Source organism: Callorhinus ursinus, unplaced genomic scaffold, assembly GCF_003265705.2.
Source record: "Callorhinus ursinus isolate GAN/ISIS: 27379988/994484 unplaced genomic scaffold, GSC_fseal_2.0 scaffold7, whole genome shotgun sequence".
Taxonomy (NCBI): domain Eukaryota; kingdom Metazoa; phylum Chordata; class Mammalia; order Carnivora; family Otariidae; genus Callorhinus; species Callorhinus ursinus.
This window is the reverse complement of record NW_027397069.1, coordinates 40055706-40068189: the sequence shown is the minus strand read 5'-3', so window position 1 is coordinate 40068189 and position 12484 is coordinate 40055706. Positions and strand designations below refer to the sequence as shown.

General features: G+C 33.8%; 1 protein-coding gene across 3 annotated transcripts in view; it reads left to right on the top strand.

Annotated features, from left to right (window-relative positions):
• Positions 1-12484, top strand: part of TDRD3 (tudor domain containing 3) — a 158133-nt gene that overhangs the window by 114993 nt on the left and 30656 nt on the right. For all 3 annotated transcript variants that reach the window (XM_025874788.2, XM_073894469.1, XM_073894468.1), the window contains exons 11-12: positions 157-1007; positions 6661-6786. In XM_025874788.2, coding sequence (XP_025730573.1) covers positions 157-1007; positions 6661-6786 — 977 coding nt within the window. The remainder of the gene's footprint in view (positions 1-156; positions 1008-6660; positions 6787-12484) is intronic.

The window sequence follows — 12484 nt, the reverse complement described above, 5'->3', positions numbered from 1 at the left end:
AGAGGGATTAAGATATTGAGGTGGGAAGGTAGTGGAAGATGTTAGAATAAATAGTTTGATAATTTGTATTATAATAATTTTTGGTTATTTTTAAATAATTCGATATTAATGTAGAGTCTTCATTTAATATGTATATAATAAACTTTTACTTTTCAGAACCTAAATCACAGCCGCAGCAGCTTCATCAGGGACAACACAGATTGTCAAATACTGAGCAAAATGGAATAAAAGATAATAATCAACCAAGATATGTTCCTCGAAATGATACCAGACAGCCAAGAAATGAGAAACCTCCTCGTTTTCAAAGAGACACCCAAAATTCAAAGTCAATTTTAGAAGGCAGTGGATTACCTAGAAACAGAGGTTCTGAAAGACCAAGTACTTCTTCGGGATCTGATGTGTGGGCTGAAGAGAGAATCAAGTGTGATAGACTCTATTCTAGATATGACAGAACTAAAGATACTTCATACCCTTTAAGTTCTCAGCACAATGATGGTGCTTTTAAAAAAAGGGATAACTCTATGCAAAGCAGATCAGGAAAAGGTCCATCCTATGCAGAGGCAAAAGAAAATCCACTTCCTCAAGAATCCACTGATTATAATAATCAAAAACGTGGGAAAAGAGAAAACCAAACAACAAATCCTGATCATTTTTATGACAGGAAACCACGAACAATAAATAATGAAACTTTCAGTGGTGTAAAAATTGAAAAACATTTTAACATAAATACTGATTTCCAGAATCCTGTCCGAACTAATAGTTTCATTGGTGTTCCAAATGGAGAGACAGACGTGCCACTAAAGGGCAGGCGAATAGGACCTATTAAGCCAGCAGGACCCATCACAGCTACACCCTATGATGATAAAGTATTTTACAATAGTGGGCCCAAAAGAAGATCTGGGCCAATTAAACCAGAAAAAATACTAGAATCATCTATTCCTATGGAGTATGCAAAATTGTGGAAACCTGGAGATGAATGTTTTGCACTTTATTGGGAAGACAACAAGGTATGCATGCTCTAAAGTTATCATATACTAATATTACTAAATGTCACATTCTAGTGAGACTGTAGAAGGCCATTGCTTTGGGACTGTGAGTTTTGTTCTATGGCTGTAACTGTTTAAAGTCTTTGAACAGATTTATAAATGTGTAATTTATAAAATAGGAAAAATAAAATATTAATATTTTTTATGGATGCTGAGGGAGAATCAGTCACAAAATTTGGTTAGGTAAGATTTGATTTTAGATTGTATATCAGAACATTATTTAAAAGTAATTAAGTGAAGTTAATCAGTTACTTCATTTATCATCAACTGAACTGTCAATGTTTCCTTTTCTTTCTAGTAAAGTTATATGATTCACAAGGAAGAAAATGAGTTGAGTGTCACAGTTAAATTCTGCAGATTTCGTTTAAATTAAAGAAAATATGCAATTGGCCTACTTAAAAAATAAGAACAGAAAGGTTAACTATTTAGCTAACAATAAATGATAATTATTAAGCCAATAATTTAAACATTCTTTTAGTTCTATGTTATATACTGGCTACACTAGAAAGCAAGAAATCATGGAGAAATGGGAAGGGAAAGAGATAAGGTCAAGAAGGAATACAGTGGATCAGACAAGAGTCTGGCTGAGAGGGAGAGGATCAACAGAGAACAGGAGGGGGAGAGGAGAGAGGAACCCTCAGAGAGAAGGACCTTTGCACATGTTTTCCCTTCTGCCCGGTATGCTCTTCTACCAAATATTCTCATCCTTGAGGGCTTGGCTCCAACAGCAATTCCTGGAGAAGTCTTCTTTGCCCTGCGCCCTCCTCCCTCCTTCACTATTGTCTTTCTCCCCCATCAGTTCCTTGTTCACTTTCTAAAACTTACCGCAGTTTGTAAGTATTTTTAGTTTGGTTCTTGGATTGATAGCTCCTTCCCCTACCATAATTTTCAGTTTCTTGGAGGCAGGACTATGTCTGTCTAGTTTTCCTCTGCAGCCCTGCTTCTCCCACAGTGGTGGGATTTCAAAATTACTTCTTGACCCTGTTAATTAGTTAATTCTGAAGGGGGCACTTATATTGGAAAAAAAAGGAGAGTGATAGGGGACTGGAGATATCAGCAAGATCATAGTAAGAAAAGAGGAGTTATAGTGTGAGACACTTGGGTGGATGTGAGGATCGAGTTAAAGAAAAAAATATTTGAGGGCGCCTGGGTGGCTCAGTTGGTTAAGCGACTGCCTTCGGCTCAGGTCATGATCCTGGAGTCCCTGGATCGAGTCCCGCATCGGGCTCCCTGCTCGGCAGGGAGTCTGCTTCTCCCTCTGACCCTCCCCCCTCTCATGTGCTTTCTCTCTCTCAAATAAATAAATAAAATCTTTAAAAAAAAAAAAAAGAAAAAATATTTGAAATAAATATTTCATAGGTAGAGTAGTTTCAGTTGATAAGGTAACGTCGTGCCCATGAGAGTTTGTGTTTGGCTAAAAGGAGTGGTGGAGGCAAAGTTAACTGTAGTTTTCAGGGAACTGAAATTCAGGCTAGGGAATGTGGTTGGATCTTTTAAAAGGATGCAGTAGGGCCAGGGATCAGGAACTAGGCCCTATTGTGTTCAGTGAATGATGAGACATAAGCAGGGTGTTAGATATTTCCTGATGATAACAAGGAGAATGGAATAGGGTGGTATAAGTAGATGGCATAGTCTTACAAGGTTTTTGTATGAATGTGAGATAGCATCTGTCCAGAAGCAGCATCTCTACTGTTGAGTTTTTATTCAAGGCTAGAAGGAGAGGAGGAGACAGCACTAGCTCTGTCTTTTTTTTCCTTCCAGAAAAGCAAAAGCCTTTCCAGAAATACCACCAGACAATCTCATTGGTTGGAACTATTTTACATGGTTCTTCCCTGGCTGTTAGGAAGGCTTGGAAAGCAAGTACAGGTGTTCTTCAACACCCAGACTCTTACCCTTACAACTCAGGCCACTCGCTTTCCAACATACAGGAACTATTTGATTTAGGTAATGGGAGATTACTTATGTTTAGCTGTTTCTCCCTCATGGTAAAGGCAAGTAAAGGTGAAGTAGTTGGAAATCAGTGTTGGTTTATAGAGCTAACGGTGTCTATCTTGGAGTGGCTGCTTGTGTCAGATGCTTCTGTGAAAGTTTGATTAAGCTGAGAATGGAAAATGTTTTTTTGTATTGGACAATGTAAGATTACTGGTGATCTTGATGAGCAGAGGAAGTAAATGGAGTTCCAAGTTCAGTAACTTTTGAAAGGCTCAGTATATGACTCATGCTTTCCACTGAAATCCCACAAGTATCATGCCCAAGTAGTAAGTGCAAAACTAATACAAACAATCCATTACAAAGCCTAAAACCAACCATTTACAGGCTCAAGGATATCTGTTTGTACTCTGTCGGCTACCAGAAGAAAATATAATTCTCCTTTTGTGAAAAATAACATTTTCTGAAACCTCTTGTGTATTTCATCTGCAATGTCTGGTATCCTATAAAAAATTAGGAGGCATGGTTAAAAACAGAGAGAGAAAATGAATGAGAAACAAATAAGCCACAGAATAATAACAAACCTACATATATTCAGATATTAGACTTAACAGGTAAGTTCTTCAACAAATACTGAGTAAACCATAATTGAGTAGCTGCTAAGTGTCAGGTGCTTGGGATATATCAGACAGTTCTGGCTATGCTATTACCCTAATTTCTTGAAACATCTGATGAAATTATTAAAACTTTACTTTTAACTAATTATCTCAAAAAAATAATACTGAATTCATCTGTTGCCTTTTCTGAATATATTTAATATAATGTCATATAGTTTGTGAAAGTACCTAACAATTCCCAAAATGTTCTGAGCTTTTAGAGTATTCTTACAATAATTGGATGATCTTCTAAGGTGACTATTTTGATTTTAATTAGATGTGTACTTTGGTTTTAGAGTGAGGGACTGTGGGCTCTCTGAAATAACACCATTAAACAAATAAACAATATTCACCCTTTAAAAGAGATGGGATTGGGGCGCCTGGGTGGCTCAGTCGTTAAGCGTCTGCCTTCTGCTCAGGTCATGATCCTGGGGTCCTGGGATCAAGCCCCAAATCGGGCTCCCTGCTCGGCGGGAAGCCTGCTTCTCCGTCTCCCACTCGCCCTGCTTGTGTTTCCTCTCTCGCTGTGTCTTTCTCTGTTAAATAAATAAATAAAATCTTAAAAAAAAAAAAAGGATATCAATTAAACAACCTGCTGAGATTTCTTAAAAAAAAACAAAACAAGTTATAACTGTTAAGAAACTGTAATCTTAATTGCATTATAGTGCTGTAATGAAGATAATCAGCTAATTAGTATAATCTATCATTTAAAAAATTCTTCATACTCTCTTACTTTCTCAACCTTTATTTCCATAGGAGGATTTGAGAATTTGGGACAATTCTCCTTCTCCCTCTAAATTGCCATAATTAGTTTGGTTCTTTCTGCCCTCTCAACTGGAATACTTTAACAACCTCCAAATTGGTTTTCTTGCCTTACACATTATTCCTCTTAAATTTGTCATTGCAACTACTATCACTAATCCTGGTCTTATGCCATGTCATTCTTCCTAGTTAAAATCTGTCACCTGTGAAACAAATCTAGCTTGTAGCATGCATATAGAGCCTCCATCTGCTGGCCCTTAACCTTCTTATCCCTTCTAATTTCCTATTGGTTGGCCCTTCTTACATCATGCCATAATTAACTCTAAACTTTTTCCAGTTTCCTGCACTCATCTCCATATTTTACATCTCATTAACTTTCTTTGGAACACCCTCCTCAGTTTTTGTACTTAGCTAAAACCTTCTTCATCCTTGAAGACTGTATCCATTGTCATCTGCTGCAGCAAGTTCTTCCCGAATTCCTCAGCCTTATTAAGTGCCATATCACTGCAGCATTAGTACAGTACACTCCACATGATATAGAAGGCATTGTTTTACACACGTTGTTTTTATTAGATTGTAAGCTTCTAAAAGGATGTTAACTTATTTGTTTTCCTAGGATATATTATGACTCTTGTTTGTTGAGCTTACCAGAACTGACATAATTATCTGAGAAGCTTACAGTTGAAGCATTCATCCAGAAATACAGCAATTCACAGATCACAGAAGTGTGAGGTTAAACAATAAAGGAGGGATAGATAGATGTGAATGTATATCAAGAACTCTAAGATAAGAAAAATTCCACACACACACAAAAAAAAAATTCCAGCATGGTGTCTCTAAACTTGCCAGCATCCAGACCTAGGAAGGAAACGCTATAGATTAACTTAATAACCTTTGTGATGTTAATCAGTAAAAACAGATTTTTTTTTTCCTGGTATACTCAGGATAACGTATTTTAGAAGGATGTAGACAGTAAGAATTTTTGTTGCCTTTAGCATTTTCTGATTCTGGTGAGCTTATGAAGAGATACTGTTAGAGTAGATAGTGTTATAATAAGAGCATCCAACTACCCTAGTTTGAAGGACATGTTCCTTAAGAGTAGATAGATTTTGTTTTCATTTCATCTTCACTAAGCAACATTCAGACCTATAATTTGGGTCCTGAATGGGTTGACCTATAGTAGAGAAATACTTCAATTAGTTAGTTGACCTACTTCTAGTTACCTTAACAGAAAAAATTTGATTGTTATGTAAATCAGTTCCTTGTGAGTTTGTTAATGTGAATTAGTTCCCAGAGCCAAATTACACTAGGTAAACTGATAAAATAAATGTATCTGGTCTTGCAGTGTGTCAAATCCTATAAATCCTGGATATAAGTAACGTGTTTACTCCTTATCTGATATCCCTGCTTCACCCCAGCTAACTGTGGTGACTGTGGCAGTGAGCCTTCTTCTTTGAGATTTATTTTTGTCATATATTTCTGTTTGTTACATAAATTGCTCCATAGTTATATTTTCTGATTAGTATGTAAGAATTGTCTTACTAATGTTGTCAAGGGGCTTCAGTGGCTAACAACAAAACATAACACTAGTTCTTTTTTACACCCATTAACATGTGAATATTCTCTACTGACCCTCTTTATTCTGTCCTGAAATCTTACTACTGCTCAGTATGTGTCAGAACTCATACAGATGAGAGAATTTCTTTTTTTTAGCCAATTTATTATCTAAAGTTAAGTTTTCTTTCTTAAAAATATTATTCCCTTAAAAATTTTCATTCAAATATTGTATATTTGAAAGTTGCTTACAGAGTAGATCTTTTTTTTTTTTAATTTTATTTATTTGACAGAGGGAGACACAGCGAGAGAGGGAACACAAGCAGGGGGGACTGGGAGAGGGAGAAGCAGGCTTCCCACGGAGCAGGGAGCCCGATGTGGGTCTTGATCCCAGGATCCTGGGGCCATAACCTGAGCCGAAGGCAGACGCTTAATGACTGAGCCACCCAGGCGCCCCTAGAGAGTAGATCTTAGAAGTTTTCAGCACAAGAAAAAAAGTTTTGTAACTATATGTGGTGATGAACAATAACTAAACTTACTGTGGTAATCATTTCACAATATATACATATTTCACTAAAAATTAATCTTAAAAAAATGAGCTTTCAAAAAAATACACAGTGTAACACTTTGAATATTTATGTTTCCATCAGATATTGCCCTTTGTAGACAATATCGATTATCATATCTTTTAAAACTCATTTTTGTCTCCTCAGTTTTACCGAGCAGAAGTTGAAGCTCTTCATTCTTCAGGTATGACAGCGGTTGTTAAATTCATTGATTATGGAAACTATGAAGAGGTGCTACTAAGCAACATCAGGCCCATTCAGACAGAGGCATGGGTACGTGATCCAAATTCTGTATGGAGGCATAAGCTATTTTGAAGAAAATACATAGCTCTAAAAGATTAGTCATAGCAATAAAAAATTTGCCAGTGGAAAAAAATATTTTGAATTTGCTTAAAACTGGCTACTCCTAAAGTAAGATTCTAATTAATTGCATTGAACTACAATAAAAGTGAATGCATTGGAATTAACTTTTCTTGTGTAATGCTTTGTTATATTATGCTTTGGAAATAGGTGCCCCTTTTTACGTTTGCAAGTTTTTATGCATATTTTGTTCCTTCCCAGCTTGTTCCTTTAAATTTGACTAAATTATGTCCAGCAGTTGTCAGATTTAAATCTCTGTTGGATACGTATATATTCTTTATTTTAGTTACATATCAAATTAAGAAAAACACTTTAAATTATATGTGAAGTCATGCTGCATTTACTATATATATATTTACATATGTATATGTATAGATCGACTATAATATCTGTTTAATAATTATTTGATTTTGTTGACAAATGTATGTCAAAGCTCTGTGATAATTTTGATGATGTAATTTGAACTGTTGGCCTCATGAGAGTCCATTTTATATAAGGACTTACGTGACTTTATATAGACAGATTCTCAGCTACCTTTCAGGAAAAACAGGGCAAGGCATATTAAAATTAGTTTCATATAGTTTTTTTAAATTTCCTTTCTCTAATTTATAGATAGCTCTTAATAAACTTATCGTTAGAAGTCTAATTTGCTTCTATTTCTCTAAAATATCAAAATATTCTATGAAAATATATTATTCAGACATTAGCCTTATCATTGAAGTATACAGTGTTTTCTCATTTGCTGACTTCTGTTGGTCTTCTTACATTTTTCTGTCACCACCTCAGTGTCCCCTACCCCTTCCCTCCCCCATCCCGTCTCCTCAAGAGAAATAAAACAACAAAAGCCTAGTACCAATAATTATGCTTTGGGCCATGGAACTTTATTCTTTACCTTTTTATTCTAGAAAAACTATCATTTTCTAGATAATTTATCATTTCATATTTTATAGTATATTACTAATGGTTAACATGTTTAAGAGATCTTTTCCCTCACTCTCATTGTCTAAAGTTTAGACACTTTTTCTCTAAAAGACTGAAATACCATCAGTATCTAATGTATGTCTTTCTTTCCTTGGAGAAACTTGATGTAACCATATTTTTGCCCTTCTGATTCTCATATGACTGGCTATTTTCATTCTCTTTTTTCCATTAATACCTCTTAATGTTATTTTGATGGTAAAAGTAATTATTTATTAAGTCTGTATTTCTAGAAGGTGAGTCCTGGTTTGCTGTTCATAATGTGCTCTCAAAAGTGTTTAACTATTACAGTCAAAGAGTCAAAATAGAGTTTTTACCCTTAGGTTTTTAAAATTTTTTAGAGGATTTGATAAGAGATTAATTTTATTCTTTTCTCCCTAGAGAAAAATTTAGCCTCCTTACTTCACCTCTTTTCTACTTCCTTTTTCTGTTTCAGGGTGGCCATAACTGATGAGCACATTTGTCATTCCTCATTGTAGCTCTTCCATTCAAAGGTGTTTGGTACTGAGCGATCATTTTCTTTCTACAGTCAGTGACTTTTCCTTCCCACCCCCCCTTAATAGTCCTCATTGCTTTATCATTGATTTTAAGTCCATGTAAATTTAGCTGGACAATGACTTTATCAGATGTCACAACCCATGTAGTGATTCTGGAACCACAGCAATATTTTCATATTCATTCTACCCATTTGTGAATATTCATCTATGCTTTATTCTATTTTTTTACCAATTTACTTTTTTGCAGTCAACTTAAAAATCTTTTATAAAATGCTTGAAATATTTTACAGAAAGAAGGAGGATAGAATCACTAAATCTTTTGGAGATGCTGGTATTTTTTCTCCTGTGATTATCGATATTTTATGATTTTGCATAAATTAATATAATATATTTTTGCATCATAAATGTTATTGGGGATAAGATCATTCTTTATCTGCATGAATAACTGACTTAGTTTGTAGAAGCATCTCCTCGATATGCAGAAGCCACCAGTTCAACATATCTTCATTCATCTCCATTTAAAAAAAAATACATATGTGCATATATCCATAAAAAGCCCCTGAAGAAAAAGAGTGCATGCAGTTGTCAATACATTTAATGTAGAGTTAGTGTTGAGTTCTCTTGGCCTCTGAGAGTATTAATGTTGGGGTCTATGAGCACTTTTTCTTTTTGTAACTGGAATTGTGACAAGTTTTAAATTAATCAAAAGCAAATAAATATTCACTAGATCAAAAAGAAGATAATTCTAATTGACAAGTCCTACTAGAAAAATTAAAGGGCTGCAAAGGTACAGGGAAGTTTTTAAAAAGCCTTAGCACAGTTCACTCACACCATGGATTGTGTACTTTTTAATTTTTAACTCTTGCACTGTTGTTAAGTGTGATATTGTTATCTTTTATTAAGGTGTTTGTTATTGGTGTAAGATTTTGGAAGAACCTCATTTTCCTAAATGTAGCAATTATCATTCATTGAAAATTGTTCTAATAGTTTGCAGGAAAAACAACCCAAAACCTGCATATAAATCAAAAGTTTTTATAGAAATCAGTTGCCTGTATTGTCTCTTAAAGGTGTGAGGATAAACCATTAAATAAAAAGCATGAAATATAAAGAGACTCAGTGACTAAGTTATTAGTCTCTTGAATGGTTATTAAAATAAAAATCAATTTAATACTTTAAGAGTTAATATTTTTCTCCTGAAGTTTAGGAATTATTTGCCTTTGCTCTGTAGACTACTTATTTTCCCTTCCCATTTGGATACATCTTTTTACTTCCAGAACATACTCACTCAGTGATGATATTTTAGATGGTGAAAATATATGCTCTGATTATGATTAAATACTTTATTTCCTCCAAAATGATTCAGTAAACTTTTTGGTAAGCCACCCTTGATTTTTTTGTATTCTAGCTAGATTTCACCTGGTTCTTTTAGCTGTCGTTAAATATTCTCTTTTAATTTTAGTGTCTTTATTATAATGAACTCTCTATCCCACATAGTGTGGGGTTCATAACTTATTCTTAACTGGATAAATGCTCTCACCTCCCCCCCGCCCAGTGTTCTTTAAACATTGTACGATTTTCCTTATTTTTCCAAAGTAAATGAAGCATTAGGGAGTTTCATATTATCTGTAAAATTATATAAGAAGAAAAGTGTAATATTATTTTCTATTTCTGATGACTGAGAAAACATTAGGAGTAGAGCAAACTGCTATTTGTGTTTCCTGCAGGCCCTTTCCAGATTGGTTCCTTTTAACTCTAAAACTAATACCGGGAAACCAGTAAAAAGATGCCACAGGCAATTTGGAATTATTGTAAAATACCCTGGTGCTGCTGCTGAGACAAACCTTTTGTGTTTTTAGAATTTAGTTGCTTCTGAATTGCTTTCCTAAGCCTGGAGAGACACTTGTCTAGGCTTGATTTTCCAAGTATTTTTATGACCTGGATTCTGTGGAGGCTTTTATATCCCAAGAAATGGTTTAGAACTTGCTGGTTTCTAACCTTTTTCTTTATAGATTCATAGTACTTCTTAATATCAGGAAAAGATCTGGTTCAGCTATTGTTCCAACAAAAATAATTATGATTATGTAGATAATGCTTAGGTCTAAGGCCTTAACATACACACCATCTTGGGCATTAATTCTGGACAGATGGATTGTTATTGCCTTTTAGATGATCATCCTATTTTAAATGTTTTTCTGTATTCATCTATTCAACAAATATTTATTGTAACATCTATTAGGTGCCAGGCACTGCTCTAGGTGAAAGGTATTTGTTAGCACACAAAACACACAAAAATCCCTGTGCACTGCACAAAGTTAGAGGAAAGTTATAGTTCCAGTTATGTGAAACAAACAAATATCTCATGAGGGTCTTTTTTCTTTCTTCTTGAAGCTTTAAGATAAAATACAAGTGGAAAAAATCTTGTTTACTGAAGTTGTAATTTAAATAATGTTTAGATCTCTTTATTCCACCTTTGAAGATGGAATTAATGTGGAAGAAAAAAGTATGACTTAATGAATTTTATCTATTTTAAAAGTTCTTATCTATCTATTTAAAAAGTAAAATTTGTTTTTAGGAGGGTTTGGGTTCTGTTTTTTTAAGAATTATGATACTTTTTTTTTTCAGTTTTAGTATACTTTACCAAAAAAACTATCAATCTCAAGTTTTACTTTTGAAGTAACTTTGCACAAATATTTTATAATGACATCCTCAGAGCATATTTGAAAGTTATCTTTTCAAACTCAAATGATGTTCACAAAAAACTATAAATTATTCTATCACCAATAAAAATACTAAAAAGAAACATATAACCAGAAAAGCCCTAACCTATTTAATAAGGAAGAAGATTGAGAGTTATGATACATAAATTAATGAGTTAAAATGGATCCTAAATGTATTAGAACAAGGTCATGTTAGTAATTTTAATGATGTAGTGATAAAGTTAGGCTATAACTAGTTTGTATTTGATATCAAAAGATCATAATAGATATTAAAAAGGACAATTGTTATAGAAATCATTAACTTCAAAGGAAAATTAGAATTATGTAACAGTGAAGTTCTGCCAATTAGTATCCAGTAAAAAGTACAAGCACATATTTGATCACAGTCCAGAGGTTTTTCATTCTTGCTAATAAATTCTTAAATAAATTATTGGGTATAATTTATCATACTTAAATTTCTGCACTAAAAGCATAAGTTGATTAAGGTCACTGAAATACTGAAATACATTTTCTTCTACCAGACATATTTCAGGAAACTTTCCTTTCAAACATTGTCATATGGACAGTGCTCATTGTGTTGTGTTTTGTTTTGTTGCATTATAAACAGAGTTAATCAGAATGAAACTGTACAGCTAGCTTAGCCCCATTTAAGAACATAATTTTCAAATCACAGGTGATGGAATTTGGGGATTCCACGCAATATCTTCAAGCTTTGATTTAATAAAGTTTGGTTGTATTTGACATTCTTTATTTCTTCATCAATTACCCAGCCTTTCACAATTCCCACCAGAGGTTGTGGAATATACAGAAGGACTTTACTGGAGATATGAAAGCTGCTCACATAGAGGGAGAGGTTATTCATTCATAAATGCATGCCATATGCATAGATATGTCAACTTAATACTGCTGGTATCTACCCCCTGAAGCCCATATTTCGTTTGTAATAGCCCAACCTAACAGATTATTATGAAAATGTTGACATCTAGTTTTGACCCTGCTATATTATTCAATAGAGACATTTTATTTCACCATTTAAATTAATACTAAGAGAATAATATGCTAGATAATAATTTTAAGAACCTGTACAAAAAGCATTGTTTGAATTCTGCTATTTGATAACAATATATTGTAATCTACTCTAAAGGAACTATATATATCAAAACATCTTTAAAAGGTTTCTGGGTAATCTGAGTTGTTCTTTTTTGAGCAGTGAATGTATTATATTATTATTTCACGTTACTTTTTCCAAAGGTGAAATAACTTCCAAAGTGAAGTAACATGTCAGGATATTACCTAAGATGTGCTTTCTGTCTTTTTAAAGTTACTATAGTCATACTACTGAGATTTGTTTCTAACTTTAATTACAATTCATAAAACAATTCAAGCCTTAAATTATTTGAGTATTAACATTAAGAATCA